Source organism: Falco cherrug, chromosome 8 (genome assembly GCF_023634085.1).
Source record: "Falco cherrug isolate bFalChe1 chromosome 8, bFalChe1.pri, whole genome shotgun sequence".
Lineage (NCBI taxonomy): Eukaryota > Metazoa > Chordata > Aves > Falconiformes > Falconidae > Falco > Falco cherrug.
Genome location: NC_073704.1, coordinates 7570034 through 7594985, shown reverse-complemented (window position 1 = coordinate 7594985; position 24952 = coordinate 7570034). Strand labels below are relative to the sequence as shown.

At 45.5% G+C, this 24952-nt stretch overlaps 1 protein-coding gene across 3 annotated transcripts in view; it reads left to right on the top strand.

Moving 5' to 3' along the window:
• TRPM8 (transient receptor potential cation channel subfamily M member 8) overlaps nt 1-17864 on the top strand; it is a 49207-nt gene extending 31343 nt beyond the window's left edge. For 2 of the 3 annotated variants that reach the window (XM_005437574.4, XM_055719307.1), the window contains 9 exons: nt 2027-2118; nt 3079-3220; nt 4606-4777; nt 5010-5187; nt 7834-8024; nt 10345-10444; nt 12025-12058; nt 13982-14068; nt 15989-17864. In XM_005437574.4, the coding sequence (XP_005437631.3) occupies nt 2027-2118; nt 3079-3220; nt 4606-4777; nt 5010-5187; nt 7834-8024; nt 10345-10444; nt 12025-12058; nt 13982-14032 (960 nt within the window). In that variant the 3' untranslated portion in view covers nt 14033-14068; nt 15989-17864. Of the gene's footprint in view, nt 1-2026; nt 2119-3078; nt 3221-4605; nt 4778-5009; nt 5188-7833; nt 8025-10344; nt 10445-12024; nt 12059-13981; nt 14070-15988 lie in introns of those variants that run through there. The other variant, XM_055719308.1, reaches the window with a different exon arrangement.
• The last annotated feature ends 7088 nt before the right edge of the window (nt 17865-24952 follow it).

The following is a 24952-nucleotide window of genomic DNA, read 5'->3' as shown; positions in this document are numbered from 1 at the left end:
GGGGGTGGCAGCTGCTAAATGTTGTTCCAAATTCAAAGCAGATTGTTTCACCCTTCAGGAGAACTACACCGTATCTGAACTGTAAGCCACTGGCTCAGCTCTCTTTTAGTTTTGATGGTCCTAGATATTTTTAACTAGCCAGAGCTGCTTTCTTATATCTTGTTTAGAGCTGTCATGGCAATAGTGAAATTGGAGATGCCTTTTTCCTGCTATCTTCTTAGCCACGTGGATGTAGCCTCCAGCCAGGTGAGTGGGTAGACTTCTGGGCTGTGCAGGAAAGCCCCGTTTCCTCAAATGGAGAAGGAACGTGGACAGAACCTCTGTGCATCTTCACTCTTAGCGTGGGAACTGCTTGATATTTGAAGGACTGAACTGCACTGAGGTCTTGGTTGTTCTCACTTGTTTACACACATCTGCCTCTGTTTTCTCTCTGTTTCTGCTTTAGACCAGAACTCGTTTCTTTTCATCCATGCACAATTGTGCCCTTAATAGAAGAGGCATCAGACTTAAACCTTCTGCATTTAATAGAGCTGTAGTGCAGCAATATGGTCATTGTTTTGTGAAGGGCATTTGGGCCGTATGTGTCTGGCCATTCACATAAAACACCACGTCACTGTCTTGTGTAGTAAGATGACTTACCTTTGGTTTAGGGAGTTACTAGACAGAGACAACCCCATGTCCTGGGTGTCAGACGTGCTGTCCCTACTCAGTGTTGAATCTTTGGTACCTTAAGGAGTAAGATAGGTGTGGGGGAAGGTGTCCCAAGATGCTGAAATAATTTCTGGTAATATCTCGAGGCTGACACCCTAGTAGGTGTCATAACTGTCCGTCTTTAGCAATGCATCCCATCACATGAAGAATATGCAACAACTGTGCAACTGGAATAGCAAGGTGGGGCTCTCCTTATAGCTTCTTCTGGGTTTAGAAGAAAATTCCCCTTGATCTGTTTCCTGTAAAAGTGCTGAGCAGAATTGTCTGCTTTGGATATGTCAGTTATAGAGAGATTCACTGATCAGTACTCTACTAAGCCTTGATTATTTCCATGAAAACTAAAAAGAATTATCATCAGGGACTCAAGTCTGTTTTTTCATGCCTGGCAGAGGTTTCTCCTGGTTAAGCTACTTGTCCTAATGAGTCACCTCTGAGTCGGATCCAGAAGTTGGCTCTTGCACGAACATTGGATCCAGGGTGCAGTAGTGCTGGTCAGCCTGGGAATAGGCAGAAATTCTCACTAGACTTGCAATTCAGAAATAGAGAGCCAGGTAATTAAAGGAATAAATTAAATATGCATCTTTGATCAAAAGCGCGTGCGTGTAGCCAGGGACAGATAACTGAATGAGGTCTGTGAAGAAAGAGAAGCCAGCATACTTAACTGCACCACGACGGCGACCCTCCCGCCTGCCCGCAGTGTTTGATCTGCTCGTAGTGGGTCACACCAAGATTCCTTTGACCCATTTGGCAGGTGTTCTGCTGGAGCGTTCCATGATCTACCCCGAGGTCCTCTGGCAGCTTGTGTATTACACGTGTGAGAACGAAGTACGTCAGTCTTGACTGCTGTCAGAACTGTTCCTTCCTCTCCCCACGCACAAGCACCCGTGTCCTTGGGTTATGCCCTTCGAGCACAGTAACTCACGCTGCGGTGCCGTGTTTGCCGCCCATGTGCTTAACTGGTCCCAGTGCAATAGTGTTAGCTTAGGGCATCTGGACTGCCAGAGAAAATGTGTTAAGGAGCTCCAAACACAGAAAGTCTTGATCCATAGAAGACCCTGTTAGAAGTTAACAGCAAAACTGTGTTGCCAGTAATTGAAAACTCTTTTGGGGGAAATTAAAAGCGATCTGGATTCTGGTGTACCTATTAGGTGCGACAAAAAATTAATAGGACAAGGGAACAATCCTTAGTATTGCAATGGGCGGTATGTTTACCCATGAGGGCATTCAGTGGGGAGAGATAAGGGGAAGATGGGTGAGCTCCCCATGGCTGGCCAGTGCTGTGTGGTGATTACTTTCTGCTCTTTTTCCTTCCCAGTGGTACATGAACGGCAGTAAGTATTTCTCAGATCTGTGGAATGTTATGGATACACTAGCAATCTTCTACTTCATAGCAGGGATTGTGTTCAGGTGAGTAATACCTTCTCCTGTGGCTTGCTTTCCGGGTTTTGACAGCAACCTGTAATGAGATTGTAGGAAATGTGTTCATGAAACCCCCTCTTCTTTAAGAAGGCCCCAAATACTGGCAAGTCTTGACTCTAAATCTGTAAAAGCAAATAAAGAAATAAACTAACTAGGGAATATCCACATGCAATATTTTCTGTTTTGTGTTTATTGGAAGTTGAGTCTATCCCTGGAATCAAAGGCGTCTTTCCTAATTCAGAGTTTTCTGGGCCAGTAGGACAGCTCTTTTTAATGGTTAGAAAAAGACATTTGAAATAGCCTTAGGTTTCATGACAATGCCTTCAAGACTGGCTATACAGAGCATATCAGGCAAAGCTGCAGGGTAGGATAGTTAATATCTCAGAGGCAGAATTCTTTGGGATTTTCCTTGGCTCCCTTTTATTGACTATTTAGTATGGCAACGTGGACGCTGAGTTTTCGTGTGTTTTATTGAAGGGGACTGCCCTTTTACCTACAATAGTCTAACAGACTCATTAGCTCACGTAAGCTGTTTTACATGAATGGGTGATTTAACAAGCATGACAAAGAAACAACGGAAACTCATTTTACAGTGTAATTTTTCCGTCAGCTGTAGCTTAGTTCTGGTGGTCATTGCACTGTGATGTTTTTGGAGGGCTGTGCTAAAGGTACAAGATTTCTTTGCTGTTAATAGTTCTAGAGGGGGAGAGGGAGACAGTGATGATGCAGCTAAGATAGGAAGGGTGTAAACAAGGTGTGCGCTCCCCATTTCTGCCACCAGTCATCAGGTGGGAGTGGGTGGGAGAGGGCATGGGGCCCTGGCTAGCTATGCTGTTTTCCAGTTACTCACTTTTCCACTCCTCGTTTCAGTGTTTCATTGTACTTTTACCAGACTTCTGCATGCTTTACCCAGTGCTTGAATTCATTTTCTTTTACTGTCTCCATCAGGCTTCACTCATCTGATGAAAGCTCTTGGTATTCTGGGAGAGTCATTTTCTGTTTGGACTACATAGTGTTTACTCTGAGGCTGATCCATATTTTCACAGTTAGCAGGAATCTAGGACCCAAAATTATTATGCTGCAGAGGATGGTAAGGTTTGGCAGCTATTCAAGAGAGTGTAAATAAATGATGTGACACCTTTTTCTCCTCAAGAGTGAAAATCACCACTGTTCTGATGATGGCAGCAAGTTCTCACCTTCTCTTAAATCTGCTAAACAGGATTAATTAAGATTTAAATAGGGTCTTCTTAAGAGCAGGGCCTTTTTCTCTCCCTCTGCACAGGGAGAGAATAAAGATCAGGCTGAAGAACAGAAGAGGAAATTTCTTTCCTGGTAGCTTTTGTCTTCCATGTCTCAAATGTTTCAGTGGTGTATTCCATCACTCGTGTCGTTCATGTGAGCATTCACCAAAGATGACAATAAATGGCGTAGGAGGAGGATTTCTGTTTTCCATTGCATCCATCACACAAGTAACTGGAGAAGCGGGTGGCCAGGAGCCTCTCGGGGAGTGGCTGGGCTAATCCTGCCCTTTGTGCCTGGCGGGGGTGTTTGCTGGCAGGCTGGGGAAGGTCACAGGAAGAGAATGGGGTTCCATGTAGATTAATGTGTGTTACTGTAGGTGTGGGAATGAAGAGCGCTGGAGAGCGGGGGTATGTCCGCTCGTATTTGTATGTGTCACCTGGAGCCAATCTTGTATGTGGAGGTTAAAGACCAGCTGTGTGGTGACAATGGGAGTAACAGCGTGGTCTGCAGCTTACCGAGAAAGCCTTTATTTTGCCACGTACCACTGCTGCAAAGCTGAAGTCTAGAGATTACCTGGTCCTACAGTGCCTTACGATACACAAGCAACAACACAGGCTTGTCTCCTGTCCATCTTTCTCTTGTTTGGCCTTCAAAAAGGGTGAATTTTTTTTAGTAAGTCTAACCATGAAGGTGCTTGGGGCTAGTGGAAGGGCAGATCTTGGTGGAGGTGGGTCTGCAACAAAAGGGGAAGCTCCACTGGGATATTACCAGTCTTCAGTTATCTGTGTACTGTCAAGAGCTGGAAGTTCATGAAACTCAGCCAGAGTGTCTGGACTATAAATACTGGTTTGAAGCCATCCAGAGTGGCATTTTCAGAAGTGGTGGCTGCTTTCACCTGACACTTGGCTGCGGGGTCTGTAGCTATAGTTGTGCATAAATAGTCATTGTATGTGGACCTGGCTTTTGTGGGTGAGGCCTGTTTGATGCCAGGGGCATATCCTATATTCTGAAATGTGCCTTGGTTTTTATGGCTGTGTGCATGTTTTTGAAGGTGTCTGAGTGGGAATGGTAATTATTTGCACGTGTGTGTCGGTGATTAAATTTATGGAGCGGTGATCTGAAAACTTGCATTAAAATGGTACCCTGACATCAAAATGGGGAGAAAGAGCCACGTGTGGCTTGCAACAGGCATGCAATGAGACACTGATGCATTTGCTTGTGGTCCTTTCTCAGATGATAGATGTCTTCTTCTTCCTCTTCCTCTTTGCTGTGTGGATGGTGGCCTTTGGTGTAGCTAGACAAGGCATCCTGAGGAAGAATGAGCACCGCTGGGAGTGGATATTTCGATCTGTTATCTACGAGCCATACTTGGCTATGTTTGGCCAGTACCCCGATGATGTTGATGGTAGGTATCTTCTGGGGGAACCTCTCCCAGATGGGTGGAAGGTTCTGTCCTTTCAGTGGTTGTCCAGTCCTATGCTGACCCCTTTCCTCTCAGCAGCAAGGAGGCAAGGTTTCATGTCTGATGGGGAGGGAGGTGGCTACATGTATTGTCCTTAGTGGCAGCACCTGGGGCTGGACCCAACAGTAAGAGGACGAGAGGGCTCACTCTTTGCTCTCCACTCTCACTCTCTGAGGTACCACCTACAACTTTGACCGCTGCACCTTTTCTGGGAATGAGTCCAAGCCCTTGTGTGTGGAGCTGGATGCCAACAACCAGCCCCGCTTCCCAGAGTGGATCACCATTCCCCTTGTCTGCATTTACATGCTCTCGACTAACATCCTCCTTGTGAACCTGCTCGTGGCCATGTTTGGGTACGTAATAAAGGAGCGATCGCTTCCTTGGGATCTCTGTACCAGTATGCCTCTGAGAAAGGTAATGAAGTCCTGGAAAACAGCAGGAAGCTGGGTCTTGGACTCTGCCTGTGTCTTTGCAGAGGAATTGCTGGGAGTGGTCTGGAGCGGGTTCCCTGTTTGAAACAGAGCTCTCAAGTTAAGGGTATGGTGTGGGAAGATGAACAAAGGCAATGTTACTCAGCTTTTCTCACAACAGTCTGATCAAAATCCCCATGTCCTGGGGATGGTTTGCTGCCTGTCCTTTTACTGCTTCTCTACTTCATCCTTTGCACAGTGGACTTAGTACAAGTCCCTCTGGTTCCCAGTGGGGGTGACAGCTGGGCCAGTGCTTTACCAAGTATGAACTGGTCAGAACTGACCTGTTAGACTGAATAAACAAGGAGTTATTGCACTTGGTTTATTGACTCTATGGAGAACTTGTTTTATTGACTCTATGGTTTTATTAGCCATAACTGCTGTGTGATGATCTGTTATTGCTCTGGTGGACCTGCTATTTATTGTTTTGACCTACGTGACAGGCAATGGGCCACATCTCCTTGGGACACACAAAAGGACTTTGTCTTGAAAAATGCTATCGCCTCTGGATCAGACACCTGAAATGTGGTGCTAGTAATGGCTGACTGCATCATACAGCCAGCACTGCTTTGCCGAATAAAAATGGTGGTTGTTGCGCACATTGTCTAATACATATTGACTGCATTGGGACCAGCAAGAGGAGAAGAAAGTTTCCTCAGCTTCTTCCAGAAATCTTTGCTGTTTACACTTCAAGCTCTGACACGGAGTTGTTAGTAACGGCAAGTCCTTCATATCAGGCTGGGAGTGCATTGCTCTCCTGTCTCACTTCTGACTTGTGGATGCAGTTGGGTCGGTGCTGTGTCTCTGTTTTCCTTCCCAACCTGGCTTCTTTTCTGCTTTACACTCCCTTGCAGCATAACAAACATACATACAACCCCTGGGCATCATTCTTGAGGTCCACTATGTTTATTTTTGTGTGTTTTGATGATACCTTGGCAGTGACAGGCTTGGCAGGAATTTGCTTTGGCAACAGGAGTATTTACAGGAACTGCTAAGGACTCTTGGTTTGCCTCAGGAGGATCTCCCTTCTGAATGACGGTGCCAATATTTCCTGGCCTGAGATGAGCTGTATTAGTATAATGAGTTAAGAACGCCTCAGCTTTGGGATCTGCTCTCCCCTGTGCTCTGAACCTTTCCTCCCATGCTGAGCTGGACTCCAAAGACAGAAATGTGATTTTTGGCAAGGCAGCTAGGACTGGTGCGGTAGATATATGGATTGTATTGTTTTCCTAACCTCCACAGGACCTGGGGACAGCAGACAATGCTTGTACCCCCCAGAAGAGGTGAAAGCAATTCATACTGATGAAGGAAAGCATAGCAGTAAGCCAGCTCTACCATAGAAGCCTTTGGTATTTGTTAGAACACTTACTTCAACAGCACCTAATGATAAACGCTCTAGTGCATACAGTTATGCCAGTAAAAACCTAGGTTTTGCCAGTCCAGTTTATTTAGTGGAAGGACCAGCATGAGTTCTTTAACAACACTCTGAGTTTTTCATAGCTCATTTTAACAATAGACTGAACAGCTTAAGCAGGAGTGCTGGATTGTGCTGAAGTCGGGAAGCCCAGTGGGCAAATGGCAATCCCAGATGGTTTTTTCATGATGCAGTTGGAAATGTGTGAAATCTGCGATCGCTTCTCTTGTGCTTAGTGTGTACAAAGTATTTGTCAATCTTCAATGATGCTGATGGCTATCAGACACTAGTCCCATCAGTGTCTACGTTGTAATTACAATGATATGTTAAACAACAGACAACCCAGCTTTCTCTTTGCATCCAGAATCCATTAATTGAAAAGGGTGAATATCGTATTTAGATACTTCTGAAATTCAGGATTGTATTTATCTTCTGAAACAAAAGATAATTTCCACCAGGTGAAGGTTTTAGCTTGTCTCATATAAGGGTCCGTTAGGATCTCACCACAGACATTTTGGAAGCATCCATCTGCTGTTTATTGTCAGCAGTGAAAGGTCAGGCAGTCTGTGAGCTGTTTCCTCTTGTGATTGTTGCTTTGCTGGGTTTGTACAGTGCTTACTACAGTAGGTTTGATCCATGCCTGGAGCATTCTTAATGCCTCTACTAAAAATCTCAGGAGCTTTTCACTTTTTTAAAATGCTCTATTTCTAGGGTTCGTTGTTTTTTGTTTTTGGTTTTTTTTTTGCTTAGAAAGGAGTTAGCTGATGAATTAACGAGACACAGTATCTCGCGAAGAAGTATCTGGTTCTCATGTGTCTGGGCTGGAAGAAAATTGCCTGGAGCTAAGGTGGTGAAAATATGTGGAGTATTTTTTCCAGTGTATTTGTAACTTCAGGGTGTTTTTTTCTATTGTCTTAGTTCCTTCCATTTTCAAATTTCTCTCTCAAAAGGAGTACAAACTCAATAACCTCCTAATTGGTAAAAATTACCAGCTCCAGGATGACTTCATAAAAACATGCCCTGGAATAATAAAGAGAAACACTGTGTTATTTGGTTCTGATGGAGGTTTTGGTGAAAAACTAATGCTGTATGTATTTTCTTTCTCCACCTGTTAGTTACACTGTTGGATCTGTACAAGAGAACAATGACCAGGTGTGGAAGTTCCAGCGTTACTTCTTGGTCCAAGAATACTGCAGTCGTTTGACTATTCCCTTCCCTTTCGTCATCTTTGCTTACATATTCATGGTGATGAGGAAATGTTTCAAATGCTGCTGTAAGAAGGAAAGCAAAGAGCCATCTATTTGTTGTGAGTTGGATTATTCCTTACTACCTACACATCAGCTCTGTGGCAGGTGCATTGCAACCCTTCCCTGGCATACTGTGCTTAAAGCAGGAGCTCGTGTTTTGGTGGGAAATCTTCGAGGGTGATGTAGACCTTGCAGGAGGTGGCTGTTGTACTGGAAATGAGGAGCAGCTTATTCATGTTCTCTATCGAATGCAAATCCACTACATTGCTGGAAATCTTTTCAGTAAGACTCAGATCAAAGCCCCTGGCTGCTTCTCAGCCATAATCTTTCATCAGTACTCAAGGTGTGCTCTCTGGGATTTGGAGAATTACACTTCTAACTCCTTATGCTAAAACTTCAGCTGAGCATTGTTGTGATCCCCGGTCCCCAGTAGCGTTGGTTTTGGTCTGGTTAGAGAGCTTTTGTTTTGTACCGTGAGACCTGCTCTACTTCAGTACCATGCAGAATTATCCAGTGCTTTCTTGTCCAAGCCATTTCAAGGTAGAATTACCTCACGTACGTAAATCAATTAAAACATCAATGAAGTCTTCAAATTAATCCTGTCAGTTTAGGGCTACCTATGCTGCTTCCTAGCTTTTGAAAGGGTTGGGGTGGTTTTTTTTATTAAGCACTGAATAAATGTATTCAGAGCCTGCAGCAGCTGAAAGTTATCTTCATGGTCTGCATGGAAAATGTAAACCATCCCGTTTGTCGTTAACATCTGGTAGTGTATCCCTCCTGTGCTGTTACCCAGTGGCAGAGATCCCTGATCTTGCATGCTCTGAATGTTTAGGTAATTAGTACAAGAGGTGGACTTAGCCTCTGCTTGCCACTCTTCCTTCTGGAGTTGCATTTCTTTTTGTCCTTCTGTTACAATCTCCCAGCTAATACAGCTAGTAGCTGCTAGGGAAGCCTAGTACAGGAAAATTGTCTTTAAAGGCTCTTCTGCCTGTTAGTGACTGACAGAGAATAATAGGATGTCTCCTGGCCCTCTGGGTATGGGCAAACTGCCTCAAAAATTCAGAATCAGCTCAGTCAGTTTTCTAGCTGTTTCCCCTTTATTTACTCTGTCAGAGGGCACAGATATGAATTGTTTTAACAAGATTTCCCTCTCCCCTCCCAACAAATGGTGTGTTTTCTCTCTTTTTTTTTTTCCTAAATGCCATTCAGAAGCAGATGAGAGAGGATATGTTGAGTTAATTGACAGACTTACTCCCATCCATCAGCAACCTGACTGCTGCCCTGCAGCACAAGCTGGATTTGTCGTTAGTTTAGGAGAAAGATGCCTGCTTTGGGGTATGAGATTCCTTAGCACTGACTAAATTGTTTTGCCTGCCCCATTCAAAAAACAAAACCTGTTTGGTTTCCTTGCTGGGGATGTTGCTCAACAGCATATATTTCTGCCCAAGTGATGCACAGTTAATGTTGCAGTTCTAAAAGCAAATGGAAGAATTCATTAGAGCCAGAATATGATAGTGGCTGAGCTGGTGACAGGAACCGAGAACTGCACGGAGAAAGCACACTAATGTATTGACTGCTGCAAAATCCTGGCTTTTCCCTCTTAGGGAAATGGTTGGGACTTGGGTGCTTAAATGCTTGTTGGTATCTGGGAGAATAACAGGCTGTGTGAGGGCAGAGGAGCACCGGATGGAAGAAATGGAACTTCAGTCATTTGCCAGCTGTGGGCTGCTCTTGGCACCATTAACTTTTGTTTATTAACACCAGTTTGGTTTGTGCTGTCCTGTTGGAACAGGATAAAATGCAGAAGTAGCATCCTGGAGGACTTTGATGCCTCAAAGTGATTTGCTTTGTGTCACTTTAATTTACACCATCAACAGGAGATGTTTTTTAGAGAAGTCAATGCTTCATAATTTAGAAATGCTCTAGTTCAATGATAAGTCATAACATGGTCCTTAAAATGTTACTCTTAATGATCCAATATGGGATAGTGTAGAAACAAATGGAAGGCTCAAACCCAGGTAGGAGCTTTCTGGTATGTTCTATGCCTGTTGATGTGGCTGCCATTCCACAAAGCACTTGTGTTAACCGAAACTCAAAAAAAATCCAGAAAGACTTTTGGAGCTTCTTAAGGTTTTTGTTCATATTTTCTTTTTTTTAACTAACTCTGGATGCCAGGAGCATGCAGTAGAATGTGTTAATGTCATGTTTGTCAGAGCTGTGTCACAGTTGGGAAGTGGGGCTGCAAATGCTCTGGATGCAGAGAAAGGGAATCATTAGCCACTTAATGCAAGCACTAACCCAGGCTCTTTACATTTTAGCATCGGAAAGACAAATTAACTGAATCTAGTGCTGTTGTTTTTCTTCACATACGTTTCCCAGGCTCAAAAAATGAGGACAATGAAATTCTGGCATGGGAAGCTGTCATGAAGGAAAATTACCTTGTCAAAATCAATACCAAAGCAAATGATTCATCAGAAGAGTACGTCTGCCCTTCTTTGTCTTCGCTCTCTTGACTTTTCTGTTGAATATTTTTAGTGGAAGCAAGTTTTCAGCCGCTCTAAATGTTTACATACTAACGAGTAGATAAATAAGTCCAGCATAAATATGCCTGTTTATTTTTAAGTAAAATGATAGGGTTTTTTTGTCTGCTGCTGCAGACTGTCTGCAGAATTAGTTGATTAGGTTGGTAAAATGCTAATGGAAACATTGCAAAGGTTATAATGGTATATTATGCACACAGTAGCTGGGCAGATGTATTAAACACTTGTTCCAAATGCTGTCACAGTAATTTTCAAATGATTTCACCTTTCTGTACTGGAGTCTTTCTATTTTTCCATCAGAGGAGAAAATGTTGTCTTCCTATAGTGTTTTGAGATCTCATCGAAGAAAGCAGTGCTGTAACTGACTACTTTTGTAACATTAGAAATTTAGATTGGATATTAGGAAAAACTTCTTCACCAGAAGGTTTGTCAAGCATTGGAACAGGCTGCCCAGGGAGGTGGTGGAGTCCCCATCCCTGGAGTTATTTAGAAGATTTGTATATGTGACACTTAAGGACATGGTTTAGCAGTGGGTTTGGCGGTGCTGGGTTAATGGTTGGAGTCAGCGATCTTAAAGATCTTTTCCAACCTAAATGATTCTATGATTATGCAGTTAGCAGAGAATATTTAGTGTTAGACCTGGAATATCAAGCATTCCCACAGCATCAGTTTATAAGGAGGTCTGTACTTAAGAGCCATGAGTAGGAAAGGTCTCTGGGGAGGGGAAGATGCTATTTGAAGCGATGGGGTTTTGAACTTTGGTGACTTGCACTACTCTTCTTCGGGTACCAACTCACGACACTTTATCTTTGGGATCTGTCTCTGTTCTTGGAGTAATAGCATGAGAGGAAGGAGAAATATAAAGAAAGCTAGAAACCAGAACAGTGACCTGTTGTGTATGATGGCTTAATTTTGTAGCTAGCTTCCAGCAGGTTGAATATTTCACTAAATCAAATGTAAGGGAAGAGCTGATGAGAATGGGGAGGAAAGACCAGACTCCTTTATGCCCCTCTGCCCCTGCTTTGGAGATTGCTGTTCACGAGTAAGTGTTTACATTAAGACTGCCCGGAGGCAGTAAGCATTGGATAAGAAGCCAAACACACAAAAAATAGCTTTTATACTGGAAGCAGAAGTGTCTTGACAAGGAAAATGGAATAGCACAGCACTAACAGTAATTCATATGTTAATATACCTGTAATAAAAACAATGCTAAACCTCCTGCAGCCCTGCCTTCTTGGGAGGATGAAACACTGGCGTTCCCAAGTAGGGGTGTCTGCAGACAGTCTGTTTTGTAACTGGCCTCTGACTACTCGGGGAAGCGGTCAGTCTTCTGACAGCTTCAGACTCCGACTGCCTTAGCACCACTTTTTGGCCAAAGATGAGAACTTGATATCTTAGCTTCAGATAGACTTCTGCAAAGCAGTTCCGCACAGTTTTGCAAAGAGGGGAGGAGGGTTAGTCAAGGCTTCTCTAATACCTGGACTCAGCCCTTTCTTCTGTGTCCTCTTTCTGTTTTCAGGATGGTGCATCGATTCAGACAACTGGATGCAAAGGTACTTGTGTTTGACTGCTCTGCGGGGTGTGCTTCTATCTGGTGAAGTGGGTAGTGGTCCAGAAGGAAAATTAACATCACCAAGAGTCACGTGAAGTCTTTGTTACTGTTGACAGGACCCATTTTAATTGGGCTTTTTAAATATGCTCCTTTGCACCTTTGATTCCATATGTGGCTTCGTATTGTGCTGGAAAATGAAGAAGAAAGATACTTGTGTAGCACCGCAGTAGTGTTTTCTCAGTATTCTTTATTGGACGGAATAGAGTAAAAACTTCTATCTCACAAAACTGCAGTATTCTGCTGTGTAACAAGCCTGTGATACACCAATAGGAAGAAAGGACATTGCATACTTACGAGTATACCCCTCTCTACACGTGTTCTGTCAAGTTTAGCTTCTAGTGCTAAAGGCATGAGGTAATTAATCCTTCGTCGTCGTTGCTGTTGTTGTTTAGCCTCTGCTTATAAAATGAAGTGGCAGGTCAGTTATATTGTGGCAAGCCTGGTGGTGCTTCGGATAGCACAGGCAACACCTGCTAGGTAAACAAAGGATGCTCTATATATATTGTAGGGTAGGAAGACCTTTAATTACAATTAAATTGACCAATTTTCATCTGATTCACAGAAGCATCCTGTGTTGAAGCAATCTAAAGCTAGCAATTTACTTTTAGTAAATTGAAGCACTTTTTTTAAAAAAAGAAAGCACATAGTTATCAGAACTGTCATACTAACACATTTTTTAGGACTGTGATACTGAAAAGACCTTCACAATGGGTATTTTTTGAGGGTGGTTTGAATTGCGTATTTTGCCTGTGAAGTGGGGAGTGCTTTGGTGTGAACAGACTTTTTAGAAGTCCAAGGGTGAAAAGGCCCACGTATACTTCAAAATATTTATTTTGATTGCTGCCAAATAATTTGGACTGCAAAATAATAGCGTGCTTTCAAGACTGAAATGGAAATGATGAGCGACCAAGTGTGTGTCTAGCGATGCTCCTCCTGAAACTGAAAGGGAGATAACCTTAATTCTTGACTGAAAAGTAGTACCTAAATTGTGCCTCTTAGTCTGCGAGGGAATACCTTACTGCAAGCTGGTTTGTCTGTTCATGCCTTCAGCTTTAGTGACAGAAATGTACTAAGGCCAGTGCTTAGGAGCAGTGTCCTTGAGTGAGCAGCTCCAGAGGTATCTTGTTGGCTTTCACTTGAGATGATGCCTTAAAAACAAGTCCGAGGATATAACTGAGCCCTAGGCACAAGCCTTGATCACGGGGTAAACTTTTCTTTAACCTTGATGTGGATGTCCTGAGGAATACTGGACTCCAGTTATGGCCCAGGGAGGGTCTGAGGGCAGCTCCGTGTGTCAGAATGAATGCTCCGCAAAACTCCACTGATCTGCACTCTCCGCTTTAAAGATGGAGTATGGTTGGAAGCTTGTATCTGTCGTGATGCCTGCTTGTTAACTAGGCGAAATACGTGTGCAGTAGGGCTCACTGCATTAATTGCACTGATGAAAACTGTAATTGGGAGTGTCCTTTCAAGCACTGTTGCATTTGGTATAACATTTGGAGAGGCAATTACTCGTTACTTATATTACTTATTAGCATTGCTTTCCTGTGAAAACAATATTAATGCTGCTTCATTTGCCACCGCAGTGTGACTACTGAATACAAAAAGCTGTCGGTTATTGCTTTCAGAGTAGTGGCTGGTGTCCACAGGCTAGCCAGGGAGGCAGGGGTTCAGGTAAGGGGGTTTATGCCTGTTGTTGCTGATGTTGTACAGTATTTTCTAGGGTATTTCAAGGTATTTACTACTGCATGCTTGTTTTGTTCTTTTCTTTTTCATTATCCCAAGCTGTGATCGTCTATCGGAATGAGTGTTAGATTGACTTGATGTAAACAAAACTTCTGTTATTTTTGTCTTAATTTTTAAGCTGTCTGATTTGAAAGGCCTTCTGAAAGAGATTTCCAGCAAAATCAAATGAATGCGGCTGAAGTCCAAGAACAGCTACCTGAGCAGGGTAAGTCCTCTTGAAATTCACTCTCTGACCTCAGGAAGTTATCAGCATTTGTGGTGTTAAATTGATATGTCTCTGGAAGAAGTGTTAGTATCAATTATTAATTCCTGTATTGATATTGTCTAATATTGGAAAAGAAGTAAGACCTATATTCTCTTCCTCGGTTTTTGTGGGTTTTTTTGTTGTGTTTGGTGGTTGTTTTTTTTCTGAAAAATACAATTTTCCATCTGGTGTTTCTAACCATTTTTGGCACGTTTTAAAATATCTTGTTTTGCTCTCTTGCCTTAGAAAAACTGAATAGCCCAAGATTATTTCAGTTGTATTTGTGCTGGAATCCCTGTGGAAAATTGGGAGCTGCTGTGCTGGATGCTTTACTTGGTTCATTTTAACTCAAGGAATATAAAAGCCAAGTAGAAAAGACAGCGTTGTGGGTAGGAATAAGGTTTATTTTCCCACTGTCAAAGTGGGGTGATATGGTGGATTGCTTTAGCCTTCCTGTGTCCTATACAATAAACTGTAGAGTGAAGGGTTGACCCAAAGTCTGCAGAGCTGCAGTTCAGTGTCTAGTCATGAACCTTGTGTCCTTTTCCATCAAGTTCTGCAGAAGAACTGAAAGCCAGACAGAATATTGATGGATGCGGAGAATGCTGTCGTCTTTAAAGACACCAGGTTAAGTAGCGTAGCTGTTGACAAGGATAATCCGGAACAATCTGATCAGCCTGAACATCAGAGGCTGGCTCCTCTCTCTGTAGGACAACTTGTACCTGTGCCAAACATTCCTGGATCACTTGTCTCACCATTTTTCAGGGATAACTTCATATTTGCTTGACCTGAAGTTGTTTAGTTTATGAATAATTTGCTACCACCTAATAAAATCTACAAGGATCACCAGTTACTGGGCTTTTTCTTGGATGCAGTAAATGCCAAGTTACCTGCAGAATAGGCTGTAGAATATTGGAACTATGGAGGTCATTTAGTCCAACGCCGCTCAAAACGGCACCGGCTCAGTTCAAAGGTTGCTATGGTTTGACTGAAAAAGAAGTTGGAATTCACTAAGAACAAATGCAGATCTTATAGTCACCTGGGAATTACTGGCTACACAGGCATGAAATGAGGGGAAATCTGCTGAGATGGTGGTTCTACAGAAAAGTGTTTGAAATGGGATGGAATATTAAATAGCTAGTGTTTTGTTGTGATGCGTGAAGTAATCCTGCTGCTCACAGTGCAACAAATCCTCTGTTGGGTACAGAATCCAGTGTTAGCACTAAGCTTCAAGGAAGGTGATGGAGTGGCTGGAGAGTGTTCAGAACAGTGACAAGAGGAACTGGAAGTCTTAATGTAGTCTGTAGAAAGGGGTGAATGAATTACAGTTAGCCTGGAAGAGAAGATACCTGTTTATGATGGAGTTTGTGGAAATGACCTCTCATTATAGATAATAAGTGCCTTGCGATGATGGAGGGCCTTTCCAGTTCATGCCAGGCAAACTCTCTACATGGTATCCCAGGTGTGATAGAACTGTTTCGCATGCGAGCTGTCCTGACTCTGAAGCTGAGCCTCAGCAGTCCACAGTACTAACATCACCGTGTGAACAGAGGGGTTAGTGTCTCACAGGTAGCAAACATGTTTATTATGCCATCTCATCTGAAAGGGAGTACTTGCATCCGTGCTGACTGTCTTCAGTAGGAGATGCTGGATTAGCCATTCCAGGTACACTTTGCATGCAGGTGCTTTCAGTTCCTGACAACTAATAATCTCTGCTCCTCCACTAAGACACCCTGTTCTGGATGGGTGCTGCAAAGAGCTCCTTGATCCCAAGTGTTGTACAAGACATCCAGTTTTCCAAGCCAATGTCATGAGGATAAAAGCAAAATATTGAGGCAGACTAGGAAGTCTACTCTAAAATTTCTTCTTCTGCTCACACAGGTACTGATTCATCAAGAGGAATTTCTCTGAACTGACAGTAACCACCAGGCAAACGGTAACTGATCCACCAGTGTCAATGTTTCAGCAGGACTCACTAGGATTTTTTCCGGTTTTATTTTTTTTTGATGAAACGGCCCTTTCTGCTTGTTGCAAAATGGTGGTAAAACATGTAGATGACTGTATCTCCTGGCTGGCCTCCCATGTTACCCAAGCTTTCCCTTTTCCTCATCTCCCCAATGTTCAATGGCAGCAATTAGTTCTTGTCAGCTGCTGTTAAAAAGCACTCCTAATTCCAAGAGTGCTGCTGCTACTGCCAAAATCACTTCGCTTTTCAGTTTCACTCAAAGGGGCTGGTTCGTGGGTTTCCTTTAGCCACTAATTGCTTGTCTTAATGAATCAATCTCCTTTCCCTTTCCTTCATGTAGTAGCCAGGCCTAGCTTGTTACTTGCATGGTCTGTCCGTCAGCCCTGCTGTGGTCTGTAATGCTGGCATGACAGAACGTATTTCAGCCCCATCCTTCGGTGGGAAGACAGCCTTTGGTTCAACCCTGCACCCACATCTCAGACTTCACGTGAACCGTGTGGAATCCTTTCCCACTCCACCTAGAACTGCAGAAGCTCAGCTATTACAACCCCACATGGGAGAGACTTAATTAATCTAAAAAGTGTTTCTGAAGGCCTTGTGTGCAATCCTTGCTGGTTTCTTAAGTGACAATTTGTGTATTGGGAGCATTGTAATTCATTTAACTTTTTCAAATGTCTGTGGATGTTTGCATCTTGAAACGAAGCAGTGATTGATGGCCGGTTTTAAATATTGCGATGCTTTCTATGCTGAGGTTGCCCTTTCTGCTTTCTGTCTAAAATAGCAGCTGAGTGTTGTGGCATTTTGTGTGGTATAACTGGGTACGCTACCAGCTGAAGGGAAGCCACTTGAAATGGCATTTATTTACATTGCAAAGCGTTGTATCCATCTTCATCCCCGGCATCTAGGAATGGTCTGCCAAGATGTTTGATTTTGAAGGCTTAGGTCTTTTCCTTTTGCCTGGCAATGGCTATCATACTCCATATGCTTTACTATGACTTGCAGCTGGTCTGAGGGCTGTCAGGCAGAATATATATATATATGGGTGCTGAGATGGGTGCCACGTGAGGCATCCAGATGAGTAGTTAGTGGGTGGAAGGGGAATTCTGGCTGAAGTGGAACATTTCCCAGGTGAGTCACCTTGACCGGTGCAAAGACAGACATCTCTTGCCTGGCTAGAAACCAAAGCCTGCCCGCAGGCCTGCCTCTGTGCACACAAGCATGCTCCGTTCGTGTCTGCTGTCCGAGATGGTAAAGGCAAGACTTTCTTGTGTGTTTTGGTGTTTGCTTCAGTACAGGGATATGGAGCCCTGTTGTACGTGGGGGAAGTTTTCACTTCAGGGTGCAGCTGACTGAGGTGCAGTTTACTGACTGGGGAGGCCAGCACATGCGTGCATTTTTCATTAGAGCTGCTGCTTTGCTTGTCTTTGCAGTTGAAAATGGAATAGTTTTAGAGGGAAAACTGTAATGAGGGGTTATCAGAAAGGTTACGGCTCTTTTCTTCCTGCTTCATGTGACCTAACTTTACTGTAAGCTGTGCATTACACGACCCTGGGAGATATAGCACTACCAATAGCAGCGTTACTTGTTTACATGTGGAAATATGTGTGCTTTCCTGTAAAAACGTTTATGAAGGACTCTGGCTTTCATTGACTTCCATGGCAGTGAGCTTGCAATGTAAATTGAGATAAGTTTCCTTTCTAGAAATCTTTTCCTATGTCATTTGTATGTCTTGAATGTGAACGTTGTACTCCTTAGTTTATTCCTTTTATAGATAAAACCTGCAGTGAACTTGCCAGTAGTTCTAGTGATCTGTTCTCCTGTAAAATGGTGAATGTAACTTTGACCCATGTTATGAAGACTCAAGACCCCGGAGTCTGCCCCTGCCCACCGCTGTAGCCCGTCGCTGCTGCCAGCCTGTACCCCACACATGCTCCTTTCCCTTGGGCACGTGGCCCCACGGTGTCTTCTCCTTCCCCACACCCAGGGGTGCCAACAGAGCCCCAGCCCAGCTGGGCTTTGGCAGCCGGGTGGCACCACAGATCCCTGGGGAGCACCCAGCCCTCTGCTCCCTCCAAACCCTGACACCAGCCGGCTGCTGGCTGGGCATCTCGGGTGTCCTGGCAGAGGAGGCCAGTCCTGGTGCAGGGCCAAGGGGGACAGTCTGCACCAGCCCTTCCCTCCGTCCCCTCACGCTCTCCCCAGCTGAAGCAGCATGGCAGCAGAGTGGATGAGTAGTGTGCCAGCCCCTGCTGCACCTGCAGAGCCTACAGGAGTCCCTGAGAGAGGCGGCCATTGGGTTCCTCGGTGAGCCACCTGGGGTCCCTCCCTGCCCTGCTTTATCTGGGCCCCAGCTGCTGCACTGGCAATAAGGTACGTCCCAGTGGCTGTGGGAGCCCAGACCACCCAACGTGGGGCCAGGTTGCCCACAGGACTCCCTGCCACCCTTTCTGGATCATCTGTCGAGGGTGAGGGCAGCAGGGTGTCAGCGGAGGCTGGTGGGGAGGAAGGAAAACCCCTGGGCAGGGGAGCTGCAATCCCTGTCCTGGCTGGGGAGGGCTCTGCTCCCTGCATGGATGGAGAGGTGGTGTGGGCAGGGCAAAGAGATTTCAGGGGAATGTGGGGTATTCGTGGCCAGCACCTTCCGGCTGATCCTGTTGGACTCTGCTGCTGGCCATGGGAAGAGCTGGGTGGGGTGGCCCTGGCAGAAGGGGTTCCTGGGGTCCCTGCAGATCTGGGTGCTGACCTTGGCTCTGTTCTTCTGTGTCCCAGCCTTTCAAGGGAAAAAGGATGACACCAGCTGCTCCATCTCCAGCCCTGTTCATCCTAGGAGCTGCAGAGAAGGAAGCCTTCATCCAGTTTCTGACTAGCAGTGCTTCAAGAACCGCTCCAGAGGACACAGAGGAGGAGAAGACCTTCTCTTCCACATCCCAGCTTTCTGTGCTACTGGAGCTGTGTGCAGAGCTGATCCTGGGCACAGCTGAGTGTGTGGAAGGCTGGGTGCCTCCTGGTCTCTCCCTGCCCATGGGACATCTCCAGCCTTCAGGCCCTGCCTGGCCCCTTCATCTGTTCCTAGCTCATTCCTTTGCTTGGTCTTCCATGAATAAGCAGTCCAGCTTCTTCACCTTATCTGCGTCTTTTCTTTGTGGAAGCAAAATGGTGCAAAACTTGGGCCCTGAAGCACGCGTGCCTTTCTGCCCCCTGTGCTGTGCGCAGAGATGGAAAGGAGGAAGGTCAGTTCATGGTTGGAAAAGTCCTTCAGTAGAGTCAGTTGCACTTTGGAAGGTTCTGCCACCTTCAAAAGTGCAAGAGGATCTTTCTCCATCTGACCTGGGTCTCAACGCTGCAGAGGAGAAAGCTGGCAATGGATTCTAGGAGAAAGGCCTTCTCCACACAGGGTTGGTGTGCTAAGCAAGGGAATGCTGGTCTTGCAAGTCCTAGAGCTTTATTCCTGCTATTGCCTGTATATTTCCTAGGTATTTATTGCTGAGCATAACTGCTGTTTCATCTCTTGTCCACCCTTCCACCAGCCAGTTGAGGCCACCATCCCAAAACAGCAGCTGGAGCTGCAGTGAGCATTCATTGCACGGGAGCCCAGCTGGGATGACGGCTCCTGCCTTGCTGCTGCAGGGAGCAGCAGAGGGCAGGGCAGTCTCACCTTGGGTGACCAAGGACAAATCTCGGCAGACAGGGCCTCCCCTGAGCAGCAGTCATCCCAGCTTCCCAGGGCAGCACCACAGATGTGAAACCTCCCCCAGTGCAACTTTTACCCATTGCCCCTTGTCTTCTCTGTGTGGGTCCTTCTGAAGCGAGGGTCTGTGCCTTCTTCACAGCTACTTTTTAAGTACCAAGTACTTCATTCCACAGCAGACAGGAATCAGCTACTGGTCAGGATAGCCTGGGGTGAGTGGAGGTGGCTACCCAGGCAGAGCTTTGTTTTGGGGATGCTGCCGCCCAGGTGGAGGGCTGTGCCTGCACACCGCCTCCTGGGTGGGTGAAGGAGGGTGGAAGCTCCACCTCTGCTAGGGGTGCTGTGGTGGGGTCACTCGGGCAGCGAGTAGAGGATCTGCAGGAGAAAATCAGCAGGCTACGCTGTGTTAGAGAGGGTGAACGAGAAACAGAGTGTTATTCAAAACTTTGCAAGAAGAAGTACTAGGATCCTTTGGCACCGACCTCCAAGGACCACTGGACAAAAAGCTTCAAGAGCAGAAGACAGTGCCTTGGAGAAGGAGGTGCCATGGTCTCTGGTGACCTGTGGGACCAGGATATTGCTTCTTTCCCCTTCCTCATACATAGCAACCAGTAGCATGTGAAGCCTTGTTAGCAGACAAAACCGATGAGCAAGATTCACAGGGAGAAACTGCCCTGGTAGCATGTACAAAAAGCTGCAAAAGGAAGCATCAAGCGCTACTAGTGGGTGACTGGCTTGAGAGGCACTGAGGTGCCCATCTGCCAGCCTGATAGACAGTCAAGGGAAGTTTGCTGCTTGCCAGGAGCTGAGATCTGGGATGTCACAGAGAGACTGCTGCAAGCAGTGAAAAGCACAGACTCTGCTGCAGTGTGGGCTTATCCTTCATCTGAAAGGGCTCAGTCCTGAAGGCAAAATTTCCTGCCCCTGCCTGGACATTCAAAAGCTTCTCATCTTAATCTCCATCCAGGTTTAGGTTTCTCTTATAGCCAGATCTCTGTTTCTTTACCAAAAGGGTTGTCAAGCATGTGAACAGGCTGCCTAGGCAAGTAGTAAAGTCACCGTCCCTGGACATATTTAAAAGTTGTGTAGATGTGGTGCTTAGGGACATGGTTTAGTGGTGGACATTACTGCAAAACAGCTGCTGCTTCTTCCTCCACCAATATTTGGGGCTTGCTGACACCAGATCTGAGCCAGGTTGTGCTCCATTGTCCAAAGCCTGTTCAAAGCAGAGCAAGCAAGCAAAATGCACAGCAGAGTCCTGGATGTTGCTTAGAAGAGCATCCAGTGGGAATAGGGATCTGGACTCTCACTGAGAACTGGCTGGCTTTGCTTTCACGACTGGAGGCAGGAGCCAAGAGATGTGACAAAGATATCAGCCAGCTTGTGTCTGCAGAGGGCCTGGGGCTTTAAGTGTGAACCTACACCTGGAAACACACTTGGAGAAGTAAGAGCTAGAATGTCTGTTTTGAAAGGACCGTGAGTAATTCAGTCTTGCCAGAGTTCCTTATGTGTCTGGGTTTGTTCCCCAAGAAAGCTACTGATCTGGGTAAAACCCTTTGGAGGAAAGGGGGTTGCTTCCCAAGGAGAGTCCTTCTCCAAAAGTTCCCAGTGAGTTAGGTACAAATGTCTCTTTCTGGGTGTCTCTGAGGTCCTTGCACTCCTGGCCCATTGCAGTTCAGAGAGCAGCAGGGGAAGGGAAGGGAGAAGGCTGTTCACAGCTGCTGCTGTGACGAGCAGGTTTGGGTTCTCCCTGCTGCTGCAGAGACCAACTCCAAACATGGTCCAACCCAAGCACCTGCCAGCAAGGTTCAGCTCAGGTCTGAGCAGGAGCATCTCTGTCCAACTGAGAGCCCCAGAGCAAGAGGGACACCCAACCTGTGTCACAACAAGAGAAATCCTGCCAAGTGAAATGACTGCTTTGTTGCCAGTGAATTATTTAACATTAAATACACTGTCACGGTGGCTGCCTAGCTCCTGGGACATGGTCAGTTCGGTACAGCAGTGAGAGCTGTGATTTAAAAGGCCTTTACCCAGACACTTCTTATCTCATTAGGCTTTTTTTAATCCATGGCAATATGCATTTACCTGGCTTTTGCTGCTGTGCCCCAAGAGGTGATGGATCTATCCTGCTTTTTTACTTTAGATGCCAGTCTAAGCTGGGGGATACACGAATTTGGTGTCATGATGTTCTGACGCCTCATCTCTCTATGCCCGTGCTGCTGCCTCTATGCAGAACGAGATGGTTGCAGACAGATGGAGTGTTAGTCATAGCCTCTTCTTTGGTGGAAGCTGCTGTGTCCCAGGGCCAGCACAGAGCTGAGATGCATGGGCCATGAACCTGGGAGAGTCTTCTGTATGGCACCAGCTGATGTGGATGTGTCCCTGGCCTCAGGAAATGGTTGGAAGGTTTGGCTCCCAAAGCTTCCTGCTCACTGGCCCTTTCTGTGCATCTTGAGGAGAGCAAGGTAGGAGTTTTGGGCAGCTGTTACTGCTGGGCATTAGCAGACCTTAAAATTGGCACATGTTCTTGAATGAGCACAGCTTAGACATCCCACAAGGAGCTGAATGCTGCTTGCTCTTCCCTGCTGACATGTGAGGGTTGGTTTGGTTTCAGGATGACACTAGGCTGTTGTGGGTGTGCCAGGAGTACCACGTTGGCTTTTAGACAGCCAGTCCTGTCACCCTGGGTCCCAGCAAAACCCCTATGTGGATGCTGGTCAAGACTGGGTTGTCCTGGAAGCTGAGGCGGCTAATTTTAAGCTAGTGTGGGTACCTACATATCAAGCATGATGGTGTTCCTTCAGATATCATTCAGGATATACCTGTCCTGCCAGGTCTCCCTTAGCCTGACCGACGCCTTCCACACTTTGTGGTACAAGTTGCTTTCCTATGGAAATGTCCTACATCTGTCCCCAGGGGTGGGGACCCTGGCATGGGATGGAGAACCGCAGGGACGGGAGGAGGCACCGTGCCCCACTGCTGATATTTGGGGCTCCTGGAGGAGAGGGCGATGCCTTGGCCGATGCCCCTTGGCCAGGAGGGGCAGGTGTGCTGTGGGACCCTGCCATAGGAATCTCGGTACAAAAGCAGTGCCGGGTGTTATAAATAAACCAGTCTGTATTTCCTCACAGAGGAGGTGGCTTACATGTTTTTGCCCCTGGCTGTCTCCTGCCTTTCCATTATTAATTTGATTTTAAACATTGATATGATACTGTCTCAAGGCAACTTTGTGTCAAGTTATTTCCCTGCATCCCCGGTACAAGTGGGTAGTAGCTCTTCCTTTATGCCATTCCTATAATTTTTTTTTTTTGTGTAGGATGTTAATGTATTTCCAATAACAACATTGTAAAGCTGTCAACTAAGAAACATGTACGTCTAATAATCTCCCTGTTAATTTATGATATGAATTTTCTGCTATCAGGAAATCTTTCTTGTGAATAGGAATATTAATGAGATCATCGTATAACATGGTGGTGAGGTTTTTTTTAAGAAGTATTTATTTTACTTGAAAGATGTAGATTTGCTCTTCATGATAAATAGCTGAAAAACATTGTGCTTTATCTGCAGCGTGGGCTTGGTCTGGGAGACACTAAAATGTCATACAGTTAAAAATACTGGCTTAGGCAAGGATATATGAGTAAGCGAAGGTTGAAAGTGTTCTGCTTGCCTAGGCTGGTGGCTGGTATGCAGGTATTGTGAAAAAGGATTTATGTAATTTCTAAAATTAATCACGGGCTGTAATTAAACCTTGATTATAATAAATTTGCTTTCTGTGAAGTCTTGGATTCATAAATACAGGATGGCTTCAGCAGGAGCAAAAATGCGGAATGAGGTTGTAACCACGTGGCTGCACTGACTGCAGCAGAACTGCTAGAGGTGGGGAGTTTCTTGGTTTCTCCAGCATGGAGCATTTTGGCTGGAGTGCACCCAGCTTCTAAAAGAAAGGGCTAATTTTTAATTCATAATTTATTCACAGACTTCATCTTTTCTGCTCATAAAATAGTGAGTAAATAGATGTTATTTCTAAGAGGGTTTGTTTGGACATTAGAAACATATTTTTTGTTGTTGTTTTGTGACTGGTATCGGTGTAGAGCTTGATCTATGAAGTATTCAGGGTATTTGTGCAGTGTTTGGTGCTTGGCTTGCAGAGGTGTGCTGGGAGGATGCTGGTGCTTACGCCAGAGTGTAACTGCAAAACTTCATCTCTGTAAATGCTTGCTGATGAGCTTAGATCGGGAACACTCGATAGCTGTCTCCCACAAGTGTCATTTTTAGAGAAATTTGAACACACAAAGTGTTCCCACCTTGCTGGAGCTGTGCAATATATAATTCTATACATAGAATTTGTTGCTTTGGATAACTTTTGCTCTAAGACCTGTGACAGCGTATTTCCCTTAAGTCCTTGCCTCTTGCAGTTTGGGAATCTCTACTTAAAAACAAGAAAAACCCAAAAGCTTGCTGCTAGCCCTGAAAATGATCACTGAGGCATAAACTTGAACTATAACATCCACAAATCTGAAGACAACAGTCTTTGTACCCATTCTATGATTTTCTACAATCTTTTGGCTTTCTAGGGTCTGATGCCCAAATGCTAGGGCAAATACCTACATGCAAATTGGATGCAAGAAGTCACCGGTGACAGTGGTGACTTTGATGCTGTTCCAGGCACTGAATCCTCCAGAGGCAGAGGAACTCCAGCACTACTAGACTGTTGAATTATTGAGTAATTCATGCTGCAGGAGATGCTTCAGGAGCATTGTCATTGTTGTTCGAGTTGGCTTTTCTGTAGAACTACAGAACAGTTTGGCCTGGAAGGGGCCTTGATCAACTAGTTCCACACCCCGCCACGGGCAGGGCCACCTTCCACCAGCCCAGGTTGCTCCAAGCCCCATCCAGCCTGGCCTTGAACACTGCCAGGGATGGGGCAGCCACAGCTGCTCTGGGCAGCCTGGGCCAGACCCTCACAGTAAATAATTCCTTCCTAATATCTGTATGTAGACCTACCCTCCCTCAGTTTAAAGCCATTGCCCCTTGCCCTATCCCCACACGTCCTTGTAAAAAGCCCCCTCCAGCTTCCTCGCCGCCCCTTCAGGCCCTGGCAGGCTGCCGTAAGGTCTCCCCGGAGCCGTCTCATCCCCAGGCTGAGCAACCCCAGCTCCCAGCCTGCCCTCACAGGAGAGCGGCTCCAGCC